This window comes from Carassius gibelio, chromosome A25 (genome assembly GCF_023724105.1).
Source record: "Carassius gibelio isolate Cgi1373 ecotype wild population from Czech Republic chromosome A25, carGib1.2-hapl.c, whole genome shotgun sequence".
NCBI lineage: Eukaryota > Metazoa > Chordata > Actinopteri > Cypriniformes > Cyprinidae > Carassius > Carassius gibelio.
Window position 1 is genome coordinate 1,258,547 of NC_068395.1, and position 19,042 is coordinate 1,277,588.

Below are 19,042 nucleotides of genomic sequence, written 5' to 3' on the forward strand. Positions count from 1 at the left end.
CAAAATAAAAGTGTTGATTAAATAAATAAATAAATAATTTTATAAAAGAAAACACGAGTGATTTCACATATAATTTCAAATATATAATATATAGAATAATACGCTCGAATTATCTCAAATAAAAATAAAAGAGGTTTCGGAGTTATTCCGGTCCACCTGATGTCGCTGTTTAATATAGAAGGCTTGTAATATGAATATTAATTGAATCACGGGAGGAGCGTCCAATCACTAAACAGAATCGGCCTCTTAATCGTTCGTTCATTCGCCTATCGATTAGCCCCCGCCTACTGACGGCTGCCTTTAACCCAATCAGTTCGGACTACCTACAAACGTCACGCGACGTAATTAATATTCATGATTCTATCCTTCACCATAGTAGAAGAAAAGCAACTTCTGAGACGTTTTAAAATGAAACATGGATTCTTCCTCACTTATTCCACCCTCTACTGTGTTTTTTGATTTAGAGACCACTGGTTTAGGTACGTGACTTTATAAACAATATCGAAAAATGTGCAGAATTATGCAAACGATTGAGTTTTCATGCACGTCTCTACTCGGTGTTTTGAAAACAAAAGTTATCTAACAAAAGTTACAGCATTTTGGGGGAATCAAATTCTCAAATCCTAGACTAAAGGATGTTTATTTTTATAATTTATTTATAATTGTATATAAACGATATTTAGAAAAATATTTAATATGCTGATTTGGTGCTCTATTATATTTGACGATCAGTTTTAATAATCGCTCCTTTAATAATGTTGAAAACAGTTTTACATGTAAAAAATTCAGCTTTGCATCACATAAAAAATTACAAATTACATTTTAAAATGTTTTGATATAGAAACAGTTATTTTAAATTGTAACAATACTTCACAATTATTTAAATCAAATATATGGAGCCTTGGGGAACGCAAGCGACTTTAAAAACATGCATATATATATATATATAAAAAAAATTTTTTTATATTGTTTTGACCAACTGTATATTGTGTTTGTATGTGTATATGATGTTTTTAGTTAAATTGTTACTTATAGCATATATTCTCCTCCTCCAGATGCCTCGTGTGATATGGTCCAGCTGGCTGCAGTGAGTGGAGGTCACACATTTAACCTCTTCATGGTTCCTCGGCGGCCGATGCAGCCCGGGGCGTCCAGGATCACAGGCTTCAGTGTGAGGCGTCACCGTTTGTTTCTCCATCACAGGCCGGTGCTCACCAGCTCTCTCCGAGAAGCCCTGGTCTCCTTCATCACCTTCCTCCGGATGCTGGCTCGGCCACTCCTGGTGGGCCACAACATCCGCAGATTCGACTGCCACGTTTTGGCCAGAGCTCTGGATGAGTTCGGACTTCGGTCGGACTTCCACAAAGAGGTTTCTGGATTCGTGGACACCCTTCCTTTGGCACGAAAGCTTCTCAAAGACAGTGGTCTTAAGAGCTTCAAGCAGGAGAACCTGGTTAAGAGCCTCCTGGGAGTTTCATACGCGGCCCATAATGCTCTGGAGGACGTGCAAGCCCTGCAGAAACTCTACTGGGCCCTAAAACCAACGGCCAATCAGATCCAGCAGCACATTTTTACTCTGGACTCATTGGCTACTGCAGCTGTCAATCAAGTTCCAGTTAGACCATCTTTATGTGAACGCTTTAGTAAACAACTGGATATTACAAAAGAAGAAAGAGCAGAGGAACATTTGGACGTCTGATTCATGATCTCAGATCTTTTTTTAATCAGTATTTATAAAACCAGTTAAGGTGCTTTTAAAGCAAAAAAACAACAACAACAACAAGTGATGCGATGTTGTTCATTGGTAATGTTTTGTATGGTTATGGTTTGTAACTTATGATGTATTTATGTTCTTTAATAAATAAATGTATTTAATTGTATATTTTTTATTATATAATTCGTATTTAACTTAATTTTTTGTGTATACTGATTATATTTCAATAATTTTCTTATGAATAATTATAATTTCTCGAATCTAAATTTTTATTACATGTTTATTTCTATAATTTATTTATGATTTTATGTAAGTGATCCTTCAGAGATCTGATTTAATGCTCCACTATTCGCAATTAATTATTGTTGATTAGCTATTAATGATGGTTGTTATTAGCAGTTGTGCTATATTTTAACAGTTGTGTATATTTAAATTAAAACTATATTTTTAGTATACGTGGCTATTTTTAAAAATTAACTTACATTTTTTTTATTATGATTAATTTAATTACCATACATATATATATATATATATATATATATATATATATATATATATATATATATATATATATATATATATATATATATATATATATATATATATATATATATATATATATATATATATATATATATATATATATAACGAGAAAGCAGACAAACTGGCTAAAGAGGCACTGCTAAAGGAAATAATAGTTACAATTACACAAGGAAAAGGCATAGGTAAAGCAGTGGTTAAGAAGAAAGGACTTAAAATATGGCAGAAATGGTGGAAGGAAGACAGGAAGGTAGGAGATATTATAAAATACAAAAAACTGTCACTATAAAGAATTGCATGGAAAAGACCAGGAGAGATGAAATTGTAATGACAAGATTGAGAGTGGATCACACAGGGCTGAATGGCACATTATTTTTAATGGGGAAAAGGAATAGTGAGAACTGTGAAAACTGTGGGGTTAAAGAAAATGATGAACATGTAATATTGTACCGTGAATTAAATGAGGTGTAAAGACGGGTGTTTAAAGATAAGGTTCAGGAGACAGGGCGGGACTAGAAGGAGAGAGAGAGAGAGGAAAAAGAATCATCAGGAAGGCACTATTTAAATTTTTAAAAGACTCAGGGTTGTGGAATAGAATCTAAAATTATAAAATGACATGATTATACATACTCCAGTACAGTAGATGGCGGTATGCACCTTAACGTTGATTGGCGTCCGCCATTAAATAAGAGAAGAAGAAGAAGCCCAATCGGTTACGTCCTATGGTTACGTCGCCTGATGACGTCACTGCACATACGCGTCACGCTCCCACTGCGGAAGTGCAGAGGGGAAACATCAACGGTAGCATCTCCGGTGCCGCTCGTTTTGGACTCTAAAGGCGGATAAAGGCCATCATAATGTCGGGATTCGACCCAAACCCGTTTGCAGATTCATTCGACGTCAATCCCTTTCAGGTGAGAACGAGCAATACCCAGAGAAGCGCTTCCGACGCGTTTTAACTGAAGTTTAGCGGAGCTAGCAGGGTTTGTGATGATGATGATGATGATGATGATGATGATGATGCTGATGGGAGTTTCGGGTCAGAGGAGCTCGGTTCGGCTGGTGATGTGTCACGGTGGCTGATGGCGCTAGTTAGCGAGTTAGCAGTCGCTGGTGAAGGGTGTGGATCCGGGTGATGACACGCTGCTGAAGGCCAGAGCCCCTCCTATTAATGTTACACGAGGCTCTGATCCGCTGGGATTCACTGAATGCATCAGAAAAAACATCTGATCAGGACATGCAGGGCGGGCGTTATGCCTTCTGCACAACATGTTTTGTATTATTAAGCGAAATAATGCGTTTTCCATTTTAAGTGAAAACAATAACAAACATGACATTCATTGTACAATACAGAACGGTCAGGATCTAATCTCACAGTGGTGACAAATAACATGCTTTTTTAAATCAACAATAAATTTTAGTTTAAAATACATGCATACATGTTTCTTTTGTATTTTGCATGTATTTTCTGTTGCATTTACACACATTCTTGCTTTTTTTGCAGTTAATTTCAATAATCCTGCTGTGACACAAATGCACGTCACATCTGTTTTGGGTTTTCACTTAATGATCGTGTGTGGGTTCAGCACATTAACATGAATTCTCTTGCAATTCTGCATGTTTAAAAGGGCCATTAGATCAAATTTGGTTACATTTTTTACCTTTTTTTTTGTATTTAAAGGCCATGTTGCAGGTTAACCACCACTTTCGATTAATAGGTACATAAATCACTCAAGATATGTATATCACTTTTAAAATGTCTCAAAAATGAAATAATTTTTTTGTATTAACGGGTTTTTTACGCAACTCGGTGATGACGTCACGTTGGGGAGAAGTTGAGGAAAGGTAGCCTCACCCCTCATTTACCCGGACTTCCGGCAAGATGGGGAACTGAGCGGTCGCTTTTTTCGGAACTCGTTCAAGTTAGTCCCAAAGTTAGTTTGAAGTAGTTGAAAGTCCATTGTGAAGAGGTGTCATAAGCCCAATGGGGGTAACAAGTCCAGAATCGATTATTGGATGGTGAGTGATGACATTTTAAGAAATACTTTACGTTCTAGAATCTCTAAAACACCCTTGACTGATCATTGTTTCATAGATTTAGTTTTAGCACCCGCAGTGAAAGAAGTTAGGAATAAAGGGTATCGGAAATTTAATGCCAGATTGCTAAAGAATGAAGACTATTGTGTTCAGATTAGAGAACTGATAAAAGAAAACGAAGATAATGAATCGTTCAGAAATAATATGGGTAGATGGGAATTTATTTTAAGTTTAAGACAATTTACTATTAAATTTAGCAAAAAACTCAGCAGGGAAAAAAGGGAATATGAAAGCAATTTATTAGATGAAGAATTAGATGAACTCTATCTTGAGAAAGCTCAGGGCGCCTTCATAAGATCAAGGGCGAAGTGGATTGAAGCAGGTGAAAAAAACTCTGCATACTTTAGCAATTTGGAAAAAAGTAGACAGTTAAAAAGTCTAATAATTAATGGAATAGAAAATAAAGATGCTAGAAGTATAGAAAAGAGGTTTTCTCATTCTACTCTGAATTATATTCCTCTCGTTATTCGGCAGTAGATGCCGACTTCCTGTTTGATAAGATTAAGAACTCCAGATCTTGAACTGATGACTCCTTTATGGAGCTGTTTTAATTAAAACCGGTCATATTGAAGGTCTAAAATATGATGGACAGACAAATTATAATAAGTCAGCTAGCAGATGACACAACTTTATTCCTAAAAAAATGAAGAGCAAATTCCCTTAGCACTGCAATTTATGTATCAATTTTCTGGTTTGCAGCTGAATATGAATAAATGTGAAATTCTGGCATTGCACGATTATGATTCGCATTCCTTATGCAACATAAAGATTAAAAGGGAAGTTAAATATTTAGGGATTATTATCTCTAAAGATAAAGCAACAACTGAAAATATGAATGTTTGAAACCATGTGGACAAATGTAAGTCTATTCTCAATAGGTGGCTGCAGAGGGATGGCTCAGTTTTTGGGAGAGTGTTATTATCGAAAATGGATAGTTTGTCTAGACTTATTTACCCGGCTTTCATCTCATCAAGAATGATTAAAAAGATAAACACTGTTAATTTTAAATTCATATGGAGGAATAGATGTCAATATATAAGAAAGATTGATTTAGTTAAAAACTATGAGGACGGGGGGTTGAATGCGATTGATTTTGATATTGAAATTGGTTAAAGTCTGATCTGACAAATAGAAATTTCTTTTGGTTCACTGTCCCGAATATGATTTTTTAAATAATGGGTGGGATAGACTTTCTCCTGCGCTGTGACTTTGAATGTAGCTCATTAGCGATTAAACTCTCTGCTTTCCATCAGCAAGTACTTCTCTATTGGAAATTAATCTATAACCATAATTTTACTAGGGCCGGGACTCGATTAAAAAAATTAATCTAATTAATTAGAGGCTTTGTAATTAATTAATCGAAATTAATCGCATTTTAATCGCATATAAATATTTGACCTGAGAACAGTGAGAAGTAATTTTTTTTCACATGGATTTATAGTATACCATTGAATAATGACTGAATACATAAGCTTAAGCAACAAAATATTGTTTATTTTTGTTCAACCAAGTCTAGCAGATCAGTGCAATTTCTCCCATGAAGTGTAGCAATAGCATATTTAGAAACAATTTAGAAATAGTACATTTCAGAAATTCAGGAAGCTTATAGGTGCTGGAACCTTCTGTAAAGAGTTTTTTAAGTAAAACACAATACTGTCAATTACATTCAGAACATTGGAAACACTGACTATTAGAAAACATCTCTCTGTTGCTTCAGAGGCCATAACATACTAAGTCCAACTCTCAATAACCTTGGCCAAAACAATAACGAGTTCAACATAAACTGTTGCACCAACAAACTAATACATAGTTCAACATAAAGTGTAAAGTCCACGCTAGCTGCTATATGTTTTGCATTTAGGTGATATTTGAGGCTCGATGTGCTGCGGTGATATGCGAACGCTAGTTGGTGCTCCAGTATAATCGGTCCGCCGAAACGCATCCAGTGAGAAACGTTCCGCGGTGCAAAAATACGTTTTTAAAAATGCGTGAATTTTTTTTCTGTAATTAATTAATCTTAGTTAACGCGTTATTTTTTGTGTAATTAATTAATCTCCATTAACGCGTTAAAGTCCCGGCCCTAAATTTTACGCCACATAATACTCCAGTTTGGAATAACAGGTACATACGGCTCAGCAGAAAATCTGTGTAGGAATGGAGATCCAAGGGCATTTGGGCTGTTGCACATTTTATGGATGAGGCTGGAAACATGTTACAACATGAGGAATTCTGTAAAAAATACCAACTTCAATGTAATGTTAAGTATTGTGACAGAATTCTAAAAGCCATTCCAAGTTCTTTGAGAGAAATGGTTAGAGAAGACACTCGATACTCTGCCGTCTCCCCTGTCCTTAGTCAGTTCTGCATTGAAGGATTTTAAATGCAATAACAAAGTTATTAAGAAGCTTCTGATTAAAAAATATTACCCAACCCAGTAAAAAGGTTTTACAAAAAATTAAGAAAATAAGGAAAAATTACATTTCATTTCCACTCCCACCTAAAGTAACAGAAGTCAACTTCAAAATCTTAAATGAAAGTTACCCAACAAACGAATTCTTGAGATCGAGATTCAATTTCGATCTAAATAATTGTGTCTTCTGTGTAGAAAACATTGAATCGTTAGAACACCTTTTTTTTTTTTTTTTTACTGTGACCCAGTCCAATTTCTTTGGAGAGAAATGCAGAGCTGGCTAATGTCCAGGGAAATTGTATTGTCTTTATGTGTGAAGACAATTATTTTTGGTGTTTTTGATGAAAATAAGAATGTGGATTTTGTACTTAAGTCTCTTTTGTTATTTGGTAAGTTTTTCATTCATAAATGTATTTAATTTACTTAATTTACTTGAAACATTTAAGTTAATTTGAAATGGCCCCGTTAAGTTTTGTTCATTTGTTATGGTTTTTTTATTTATTTATTTATTTATTTTTACTGCTTTTGTTTTGTTTTGTAGCTGTATCTATAATGTTAGGTATGTTTTGTATGGTATTGTTATTGCTGATTCTGCTCAATCTTTACTGTAGTATACGAGAATGTGCTTAACTGGTAAATGCCTTGTATGTTTGTAATTATTTTCATTTAATAAAAAAAAAAAAAAAATTTCGGAAAGTTTTTTTCGAGTATGGCTCTGTGTGACGTTAGATGGAGCGGAATTTCCTTATATGGGTCCTGAGGCACTTCTCCCGGAAAAAAAAAAAGTCATTGTGAAATATTATTAACTATTATTAACTAATAACTATTTAATTGTATGGAATGATATTCCGAACAATATTCTAAAAATTGTATTTGCAGTTGCGTTTTCAGTTTGTAAATGCATACATTGTGACATAATCCAAATGCAAATTGTTAGTTTGTGTTTCCATTTTGGTTTCTGTGAATGTAAAAATTTCCATTTCCAACGTCTTTCGAGTTAGGATTTTTTGGGGATTTTTTTTTTTCAGTCTATTTGCTTTTTCACTTTCTTTGGCTATTTATTCATTTTTCTGGTTGACAGGTGAACATAAAATTAATTCTGTATTCTTGACTTGGTTTGAAGTGCAATTTTTTCTTATACATTTTTTCTGAGCATGATTTTATTGCAAAAATGACCAAATTCACCATTTTCCTCATGGGAATGAATATCGAGGCTCTGTTTTCTGACAGTAGTGGGCGTGGCATACTTTCCCATTATATCAATAAACCCCACCCTCAAGAGTGATTGACAGCTAACTGTTACAAACTGGAAATACAAGTGCAAAGGGGATTTCGATTCCAGTTGAGTTTTGTAACGGTTTGAGCAGGGTGTGGAGAAAGTAAAATAGCAAATAAATGACTTTTTATAGCTATTCCAAAATGACAGAAATATATCTCGTAAGACGTTGAAAATGCAATTGCTAATTGATTTCCCTATCACAATGTAGCCTATGCATCCATAAAATCGCTCTCATTCTTCTAGATGAATCTGCATGCACTTTTGAAAAGTTATTGAGGTTCTTGCTGTTCTCTTCTGCCTGTATCAGAGAATAACTCAAACGTGAAGCTCTGTTATGAGTGAAAAGCTCTCATCTGCATCAGTGGCCGCTGTGCTTTGAGATGAATGGACAATATGCGAATAAGGAAGTATCTGTGCTGATTTTAGGATCCTGGTTCCTCGTATTGACCCCAGAGGCATCTAAAATACCCTCAGGTGTTTGTGACCTAGTTAACTCTCGGGGATGATGTAATCGAGGCATGTGAGACAAAACCTGCGACGAATCATGCTTTCAGCTGCTCTGGATCCATGAAGACGTTTTAGATACAGCAAAATGTAAAAACATCTCAACTTTTCAGAGAGCCGCAAGCGCACCGCGGGTCATGTGACAAGAACTAACCAATCAGCTTCATCCTTTCCCTAACAACGTTGAGAGCTCAGCCAAGATGAAGGAACAGCTGATCATAGTTGTATATGGATTGCAATTTTGAAATAAATTTAGTAGCAGAGCTACTGCAAGCGATTTTTAGAGCTGCAAATCCATTTATCCTTTGCTGAAATTTCCACGTCTTCATGTGTTAGTTCAACGCATGAACGCATGAACCGTTCGGTACATAATGCGTACCGCGTACCGAACCGAAAGCCTCGTACCGAACGGTTCAATACGAATACGCGTATCGTTACACCCCTAGTAGTTTTTTATGTGCCTTTATCATCATTATTATTATTAATTTTTATATTTAACTTTAATTTCAGTTTTAGTAAATTTTTCGTTTTTTTTCTTTCAGCACATTACATTTTTTTTCAGTTAATAATTTTAAAATAATTTAGAAATAAAAATTTTAATCCGATATTTAATTTAATTTCTGCATTATTCCCTAAAATCAGTGACCTTTTTTTTGCTATATATATATATATATATATATATATATGTATGTGTGTGTGTGTGTGTGTGTGTGTGTGTGTGTATATATATATATATATTAGGGGTGTAACGATACGCGTATTCGTATTGAACCGTTCGGTACGACGCTTTCGGTTCGGTACGCGGTACGCATTATGTATACCGAACGGTTCGTTGGAGTAATTAATTATATTTGAAAAAAAAAAAAAAAAGAGAGAGAAAGAAATATAATGATATGCGTTCAACAAGGTAGCCCAATAACCCAAACAACGTAACAGGCAACGCCCCTGACACTCCCGAAGAAGAAAAAAACACCATCTTATATGTTTATGTTAGGCTACTCAGCAGGCGCTCGCTCACTCAGTACGCGCTGAAGGCTCGTTGCAAAATAGCCAATGCGTTTAACAGACTAGAAATGAGAAGATCCTCCAATAACCAACAGGTCTGGTGTTTGGGTGCACTTTGGATTCCCTTTAAGCTATAATGGTGATGGCAAGAGAGTGGTGGATAAATAAACAACGGTATGTCGCATCTGCAACATGACAGGGTACACCAGCGGGATTACAAAAAAAAAATCAGCGGGAATATCTGGGATATATGCGTCAGTACTATCTGGGAAAAGACGAAAAAAAGGAGAAACATGCACGCAGCAAACTATCCCTGCAGCATTTAGAAACTATAGCTTACAGGGAATCCAACCCAAACACCAGACCTGTTGGTTATTTTAGGATCTTATATTTCTGGTCTGTTAAATGCATTAGACATTTTGCAAGGAGCCTTCAGCGCGTACTGAGTGAGCGAGCGCCTTAGGGGCCGTTCACATATCGTGCCTAAAAACGCATGGAAAACGCTAAGCGCGTCTTTCTCCTCCTTTCCAAAGCGCTCGGGCAGAAGCGCTCATGAGGCGTCTGTCTTTGCTAAGCAACAATGACGTGCTCTCTCCATGAGACGCGGAAATTTCAGCGAAGGATAAATGGATTTGCAGCTCTAAAAATCGCTTGCAGTAGCTCTGCTACTGAATTTATTTCAAAATTGCAATCCATATACAACTATGATCAGCTGTTCCTTCATCTTGGCTGAGCTCTCAACGTTGTTACGGGAAAGGATGAAGCTGATTGGTTGGTTCTTGTCACATGACCCGCGGTGCGCTTGCGGCATTCTGAAAAGTTGAGATGTTTTTACATTTTGCTGTATCTAAAACGTATCGAACCGAACCGAACCGAACCGTGACATCAGTGTATCGTATCGAACCGAACCGTGAATTTTGTGAACCGTTACACCCCTAATATATTTATATATATATATATATATATGTGTGTGTGTATATATATATATATATATATGTATATATATGTGTATATATGTGTATATAATATATATATGTATATATATATATATTAGTATATTATATAAATTAATATTTTTATTAGTGCTGTCAAACGATTAAACTAAATCCAAAACATGAACACATGCATGTGTATATTTTAGAAAATATTTTTGTTTATATATAAAATATGAATATTTATATATAATATAAATTGTGCGTGTGTATATATATATAATATATATATTTTTTAATGTATTTGTATTATATATATATATATATATATATATATATATATATATATATACACACACATAATAAATACACATATTTGGATGCAATTAATCACTTGAACAGCACCAAATTAAACTAAATTAAAACTTTAGCAGATGCTTTTATCCAAAACGACTAATAAGCAGTTATTTATATTATTACACACTATTAGTGCTATTGCTAAAAAGTAAACAGTTGCTTAATAATAATAATAATAGTGGATCATCTCTTTCAGGATCCGTCTGTCACTCAGGTGACCAACTCTGGAATCGATCACATCGAAAGTTTCTCTCCGTTTTCTGATGTCAACTCGGTGAGTCTAGACAACATTATTTCATCAGCTCTACTTTACTGCTCTGAACTGTTTTATATCTATATCATAATGTAAAGGCTTACAGTTCCTACAGTAATAGCATAAAAAATAACAATGCTTTGTGTTTTATTATCAATCAAAACGTTTCATCTCCACCAGGGAAGCACCATCCCGGCCTCCAGCGCTCAACCTGCTGTGCTGCAGCCGTCAGTGTCCAGTCCACAGGTCAGTCTCACACACACACACACACACACACACACATGTGCTGCATCTGTGCGTGTGTGTGGAGGTTGTAACCGACCGTGTGTCTCTTTGCAGGCCACGGCTGCGGCTGCGCAGGTCAATCTGCTCAAACAGCAGGAGGAGCTGGAGAGGAAAGCAGCCGAGCTGGACAGACGAGAGCGAGAGCTGCAGAGCAGAGGAGCGACCACAGGTTACACCATAATGCATCACGACACCACCCAATGACTGCAAACTTTACATTCTCAAGAGTGTTTAGATCATGCAAATTAACTAACAAAATATTAGACGCCTTAATAAATAGAAAAAAAGAGAAATGCACAGATCTTTCCAGATTTTCTTTGTATATTAAGGGTGCACGCTATTGCTCAAAAACACATCTCTGCTGATGAAACTTTTTTTTTTTTTTTTTTTTGTAGAAGCATTTTTTAATTTGAACAAGCTGCAAAAGACACATGGAATGCAGGTTCCCATGATGCAATGCGTCTGACTTCACCTTGCACTCTCAGTGCGATTAATAATCTAATAGTAATTACATTAATGTTTATGCTCTTGACACTCAGTTTAATCAGATTGGCACATACAAACTAAAATGTAAGATAACTGGAGGCCATTTGCTGACATATAATGTTTTCGTTATTATTGATAAACTATTATAGTTTTTCTAATATTTTTAATTAGATTTTATTTTGTTTTCATTTTAATTTTATTCGAAATTTTTGTATTTTTTTGTTTATGTAATTTTTATTTGTTCTTGTTTAAATATGTCTATACATAATTTTTTTGTTACATTTTAGTTTTAATAATAATAATAATAGCATATAGTTAATATTATGGTTCATTAAAACTAAAAGCATAAAAAAATCTTTATTTGAAATTGTAATTAAGTAAAATAAAATATATTAATAAAGATTATAAGCTTGTTTTATTTCAGGTAGTTGCAGAGGCAGCATTTTCTCATTTTCATTTAGTTACTAAAATAACAAAAAACGAAATAATTGTATTTAAACATGTTTAAAAAAACAACAAAAAAAATTAATAAATTTCTAAATTACTAGAACTCCAATTTAAATTGCATACAAGAAAATATAAAAATAAAAACTATATATATATATATATATATATATATATATATATATATATATATATATATATATATATATATATATTATTAATTCAATCAATAGTAGCATCTAAACTAAATTTGTTATTGTAGAACTTTAACTTCAACTAAAAGAGAATTACTAAAATAGAATGTTTTTTAATAGTAATTAAATAAATAATTTTATTAATGCTATCTTGAATGATTATTAATTTATTGATTATTATTTGAAGTCATAAAAATGTCTTTAAATGGTTTTTTAAAAATAATAATCCTCTATATTGCTCAGTATGCTAATATTGAATTCCTTCAGTTGTGTAAATCAGCAGACTGTAGCACCTTTGTTTGTTGTTGCTGCTGAGGATTGTGGGATACGGTCTGTCTCACCTCTCACTTGTTCTCCTCAGGCAAACAGAACAACTGGCCTCCTCTTCCCAAGTTCTTTCCCATCCAGCCTTGCTTCTACCAGGACTTCTCCGAGGAGATCCCGCAGGAAAGTCACCGACTCTGCAAGATGATCTACTACCTGTGGATGTGTGCGTCTACAGACTCTTCATTTGACATGTTCCTCCTCTTATTTTCAGTGTCGTCCCAATCAACCTTTCATAACTTGTCCAATCAGTTCATAATTCTCATGTAACACTGATTTTGATCACGAGTCGCCGCTCGTATTTTAAACGTAACTTGTTTTATTTCCTTTACTTGCTAAGGCAGCATTTCTCATTTTTTTTTTTTTATATATATGGAAGTTATACCTATATATTAGTTACCCAGAGTTATTTTTAATCGTTTTTACTACCTCCTTTTAAACATATTCTTCATTTTGAATGTTCCATTTAACTTAAGCTCATAATAATATCATCATCATAATAACTTTTCACCATTCAGTCAATTTTCAATCCTCGTTTTATTTTCGTGTTGAACACAAAACAGTATTATTTGTATACTATTATAGATTCTAATTTCATCTTAATTATAGTGTTTTTAAATATACAAATATAGTATTAAAACATAGTATTTTTTTAGTAATTTTTTACTGTGCTTTTGAAATTTTTATTATAATTTAAACTTTTATTTTATTTCAGTTATTTTATTTTAGTAGTTTTATTATTTGCACTTAATTTTTTTCTCATTGTAGTTAGTTGCCAAGGAAATATTTCAATATTTTATAAACTTTTATAAAATCTAAAATTCATATTTTAATTTTAAAGGTGAAAGTTTTTCATTATTATTATTAATATTTTTTCAGTGTTTTTTTTATTCAGTTACCTAAAACAGTGGGTTTTTATTGTATTTTTTAATATATATATTTTTTTTACTATTTTTAGCAGTTAATTAGGTTTAGTTAACAATAACAATATGCATTATATTGTATAATATATATATATGGGTCAGTTTTGATTCCAGTCTCTGTCAGATTGAGTTGAACTGTGGCTGATGTTCTTCAGTGTGTGACGTCACGTGTGAGCTTTGTGTGTGTGTGTGTGTGTGTGTGTGTGTGTGATTGCAGGGCAGTGTATGACGCTGTCTCTGAACGTCCTGGCCTGTCTGGCTGAGTTCACCACTAATTCAGGTGGAGCTGTGGACTTCGGTCTGTCCATCCTCTGGTTCATCCTGTTCACTCCCTGCTCCTTCCTGTGCTGGTTCAGACCCGTCTATAGAGCCTTCAGGTGAGTCTTCAGACGCGGTTCACCTCACCTTGATGATTCATACAGTTCGGACAGGTTCTTCAGTTTCAAGGATCTGTTATGGATCTGTGTCCCTGGAGCACAAAAGCAGTCTGAAGTCTCTGGGGTATATTGTAGCAATAGCCAAAAATACATTGTATGGGTCACAATTTTGATATGTCTTTTATGCTAAAAATCATTAATACATTTCCTACTATTAATATATATTAAAAAAACTTTTTTTCGATTAGTATGCATTGCTAAGAACTTCATGTTTGAGCATAATTTTCTCAATATTTTGATTATTTTTGCTCCCTCAGATTCCAGATTTTCAAATATTTGCATCTCCGACAGATATTGTCCGATCATAATAAACCAGACATCAATGGAGATATGATTTATTCATCTGAGTTTCGAGAAAATGTACACTTAAGACTGGTTTTGATTGTCCAGGGTCACGTATTTGTATACGATTGTTATTTATTAATATTTAGAATTAGCTTTTTATATTTTCAGTTTTCAATTTCGAGATTGTTAAAAACCATTATTATGAGACCCTCTGGAATATTTGTACACTATTATAGTGTTTATTATTATTTTTAATTAGCTTTTAGTTTTATATATTTACAGTGATCATTTTCATTTTAGTTTGCTTTTTAGTCGTTTTGTCATTTTCATTAATTGTTTTCTTAATTTATTTCAATTTTATTAAACTTATTTAATTTCATTTTCAGTTCTAACATCTTTAATTTTGAGAATAGTATTATGATATTTGTATACTTTTATAGTGTTTCTTAATATATAGTAATATTAGTAATTTTATATATTTTGTCAGTTTTATTAGTTTTTACATTTTTTTGCATTAATTTATTAAAACATCTTTAGGCCCATCCAAAATAATTTTTAAATAGCTTTTTTTTTTAAATAATAAATAATATTGTTTTACATTTTAAATAAATTCTGCTCGAATCAATGTTTAATGTGCACGTAAAAAACAATGTGAAAAGAACCTGTGTCTATTAAACAAATATAGAATATTTGATTTAAAACGGTTAGAATTTAAGTTTTAGTAATTTTAGTACATTTTAAACAAACTTTATCGGATTTATTTTCAGCTATAGGCAACATTTCAGTTCTTTGTTTTATTGTCAACATGATCCTCTCTTTTCAATAACTAATTTATTGATTTCTTTTTTTCAGGTCTGACAGCTCCTTCAATTATTTCTTCTTCTTCTTCGTGTTCTTGGCTCAGATCGCCGTGTCTGTGATTCAGAGCGTGGGCATTCCTAACTGGGGAAACAGGTAGAGTATAAATCAGTGCTGAGATCGCTCTATACAGCTCTGTACTTCATTCTGGATTACAGTAGTGCATCAGTTTAGCCAATAGTAGGAGTTAGGGAGTAATATCTGACCTAAACTATGTTGACTAAGCGTCTCTGAGCTGGACGTTTGTGTTTCTTCTGTGTGACAGATGACTTTGTGACGCTTGGCTCTCTCTTCTGTCTCTTTGACTAGTGTCTGTTCCTGCACTAATGGTTTTCTGCTGCTGGACTTCCTTTAAAACTCTTGCTTCCTGTCTGAAGTACGTCCTCTTGTTCTGTATGAGAATATTGTTATGAGACACTCTGGAATTCTTGGACCGATTCAGATCGGCGAGTTTAAAAAAAGATTTATTTTTATATATGCATTTACTCTTACATTTTTTAGAATAAATAGTTTTAAAGTGTGTATATAACTATATTCTGTAAAAAAATAAAATATTTTCGTATATGCTATATTTTTTTATATATTTAAAATGTGTTTTTTTAATTATTTGTTTTGAATTTTCTTCTAAATTATTGTTTAATATTGCGTGTGTGTTAATGCATATACAAATCAAATACTCGACAGGACTAGGTGTTTCAATCCCTAACAATTCAGCACAGTACTAGCCTTGACTACTTTGGAGAAATCTTAGCTGGATTGACTTGTTGCTGAGGGAAAATGCAAAAGAAAAGCCAGGACCAGATCTTTCCAAATGTTTTTTTTTTGGATTTCGTCCAGCGGGCGATTGGCATGCCAAAATGCAAAGGTGTTTCTTTTCCTTCTTTAATTGGCATGTTTCAAAGAATCCTGAAAAACTAACTATCCCTGCTTTTTGCACTCAGGCGTCTTTCTTTCCTTCCACATTTAGGAGTTTTTCTCCTTGGGAATCAGGATCCCTCTGGTATAACTTGCTTTTCCATGCCACATTCATTCATTTCCAAAGATGTTTCTGGACCCCATGGCTGTTCTTATAAAGCCTATACTGATCTTTCCCACTTTACTGTGCTCTCCACTTCTCTTCATGATGGTGGTTGGATTGGTCTTCTGTTTTTAGAATGCAGTTTCATGCATGAGACACTATAAGAGGCCGCAACAGTTAAACATGTTTACATAGAAAAAAAACTGTGGAAAAGCAGCGTAATCTGATAAAATCTTGTAAAGTACTACTACTCTATCTGATATTTCATGTTTGCATCATGGTGATAGGCTGAAAGCTGCTTTTCACTGTTTTTACAGAACATTTATAGTTAATAATAGTCTACCGGTGTTATACCTTCAGTCATTTTGAATTTAAATTACCTTGACTATTGAGATTAAAACATTTTTCCATTTTCCTTGTACTTTTATTTGTAAGACCGGTTTCTAAAGGTGGTGTTGTAGTCCATGCGTCTTTTTTGCAAAGATACTGAACAAGTGGTTTGTTTAAAATTTACATCATGTTGACAGCTTAATGTGTGGTGAACTTAAAATAGAAATTTAGAACTAGAGGGTTAATGTTTCTGATGAACAAATTTTGTAATTTGTGTTTATGGTATCAAAGCAAAAGTCACGTGATCATATCGAATGCAAGAAATTTCAGATGTCCCTTAGTAAATTGTAGATGGACTTAAAAATTGGGAAAACTAATTGTTTTACTAATATTTGCTATTGCTAGGTAATAATTTGTTAAAATATGAAAATGTTTTGTTGTGACAAAACTATGAAAATGAATAAATCATAACGCATTAAGACCCCTTATTTGGATAATTTAAAAATAACTTCCATTAACAAATTGTTTATCTAACTTGATTTATGTGAAACTGATGAAAAAATAATGTAAAGTCAACACTTTTTTTAGACTTCAGTCCCATTTTCTTTGTTTCTAGCCAGCGGTGTCCCACAAGGCTTTGTATTCAGACCGTTTTGATTGAGTCATAACTTTCTAATGTATTTATTTTTATCAATCAATGATCTTCTAGATGTCTGAAATGAGCGGAGTACAAAATCAGTTTTGATAATTTGTAGAAAGTAGCTACACTGTAAAATAATTTACAATTAATAATCATCCCATTTTTTCTTCAACAACCAATGAACCGAAAACCACAAGTTAAAAAAAAAAGTTACTTGAATCATATCGTAGTTAAATTTCCAAGACGACTAGTTAAAACCACTAACCACTTCCTTCGGCAGCCATATATTAATTTTGTTGTTGTTCATCTTTCAGAATTTTGGTTAATTAATGTTGATTCTGATTGCAGTGGCTGGATTACTGCCATTGCAGCGATTGGCTATAACAAAGCGGTGGGCATCATCATGATGCTAGTGGCGTCTTTCTTCACACTCACTGCCGCAATGTCCGTCATTTTACTGAAAATGGTAAGTAGCTCACGATTTCTGGGTGAAAACCTCTGGTTCTTTTGGATTCTTGGGTCATTGGTGTGATTCTTCTCCAGGTTCATTCCCACTACCGTCGCACTGGTGCCAGTTTCCAGAAAGCACAGCAGGAATTCTCCCAAGGCGTCCTCACGAATCCCACCTTCCAGACCGCAGCCGCCAGTGCAGCCACCACGGCCGCCCAAAGCTCTCTGCCGAGGACCTAGAACCAGGAAGCACCACGAGATCCCACATCTCTTCCCTCAGTGTCCCAGCGGTCCACATAGAACCCAAAGCCCCCAAACGCTGCCCTTCTTCTCCTGCTTTGGTTCTGGATCTCGATTTGGTTCTGCTTTGGACTACAGAGGCACTACTTTTGTTTTTATTCTTTTGTTTTGAAGCAGAAGGTATGAAATTTTACATTTTCAACCGCGTGTTTGTATATTTGTATGTATGCAAAAACGGTGTCCTGTATCCTGATTTTGGTTATGCTGTATATAACATCATTTAAAGTTTCCCCATAATCCATAAGAGTACAGAAGTCTCTTAAATTAAAATAAAGTTGTCATGAAGGAAATCAAAACCTTCTGATTAGATGTTAATCTCATTCGAGTTTAGGTGTTATTATTCAGCTTAACATTTATTAAAGGTTAGAGTTTTAAATAAAAGCTTTATTTCATATTTCAATATCATTAGATTTTCGGAAAATATTTCACAGTGCATATTAGTGCCAAAACAATATGTGCCTAGAATTTCATGTTTGCATTTTTAGAATCTTGACAACCTCGGAATCTTGACAGACTCAGAGAACATTCCTGTTATGGTCTTGATTGTAAGACTGAAGGTGGAATGTAGCTTTTTGCACTGGGTTTGTGTTTTTTTTAAACATGTAGAGTGTTGTTTCTTTCCTCCCAATGTGTACAAGCTTATTTCAGGCTACTGATTGTAAACAGTCAAATCAAAGTAGTTTTATTAGTACTCAGAATTAAATTTACATGGTTGTTTTTTTTTTTGCCTCAGAAAGTCCTAACTTTTGAAACAAATGTATAAACTGGTTTGCAATAAAATGTGCAACATAAAATGAGTGGAAAAAAAGGAGTTACATAATTTTGCATACGTTTGGGCAAATAAAATGTTTCTGGTGAACGAATTTTGTAATTTGTGTTTATGGTATCAAAGCAAAAGTAACGTGACCATAAGTACATTTTAGATGGACTTAAAAATGGGAAAACTAATTGTGTTTAGTTTGCTAATATTTGCTATT

The 19,042-nt window shown here is 33.8% G+C and overlaps 2 protein-coding genes across 2 annotated transcripts; both read left to right on the forward strand.

Moving 5' to 3' along the window:
* Positions 1 to 334: 334 nt before the first annotated feature.
* On the forward strand, positions 335 to 1,880 carry plex9.2 (PML-like exon 9.2). Its single transcript, XM_052544305.1, has 2 exons — positions 335 to 479; positions 1,056 to 1,880. Exons 1-2 carry the CDS (start codon positions 416 to 418, stop codon positions 1,697 to 1,699), a joined length of 708 nt encoding a protein of 235 aa, XP_052400265.1. The 5' UTR covers positions 335 to 415; the 3' UTR covers positions 1,700 to 1,880.
* Positions 1,881 to 2,999: 1,119 nt separating this feature from the next.
* LOC127947003 (secretory carrier-associated membrane protein 2) lies at positions 3,000 to 18,928 on the forward strand. The gene is made up of 9 exons (XM_052543887.1): positions 3,000 to 3,168; positions 11,035 to 11,112; positions 11,272 to 11,337; positions 11,431 to 11,545; positions 12,862 to 12,990; positions 13,965 to 14,124; positions 15,322 to 15,423; positions 17,664 to 17,781; positions 17,859 to 18,928. Exons 1-9 carry the CDS (start codon positions 3,112 to 3,114, stop codon positions 18,003 to 18,005), a joined length of 972 nt encoding a protein of 323 aa, XP_052399847.1. The 5' UTR covers positions 3,000 to 3,111; the 3' UTR covers positions 18,006 to 18,928.
* Positions 18,929 to 19,042: the final 114 nt, after the last annotated feature.

Bases quoted from the DNA above. Each gene is read 5' to 3' on its own strand.
- plex9.2 (XM_052544305.1), top strand. From the start codon at position 416: ATGGATTCTTCCTCACTTATTCCACCCTCTACTGTGTTTTTTGATTTA. The intron at 480-1,055 runs GTACGTGACTTT...CTCCTCCTCCAG, and splicing joins TTTAGAGACCACTGGTTTAG to ATGCCTCGTGTGATATGGTC.
- LOC127947003 (XM_052543887.1), top strand. From the start codon at position 3,112: ATGTCGGGATTCGACCCAAACCCGTTTGCAGATTCATTCGACGTCAAT. The intron at 11,546-12,861 runs GTTACACCATAA...TGTTCTCCTCAG, and splicing joins GAGCAGAGGAGCGACCACAG to GCAAACAGAACAACTGGCCT. The intron at 17,782-17,858 runs GTAAGTAGCTCA...ATTCTTCTCCAG, and splicing joins CCGTCATTTTACTGAAAATG to GTTCATTCCCACTACCGTCG.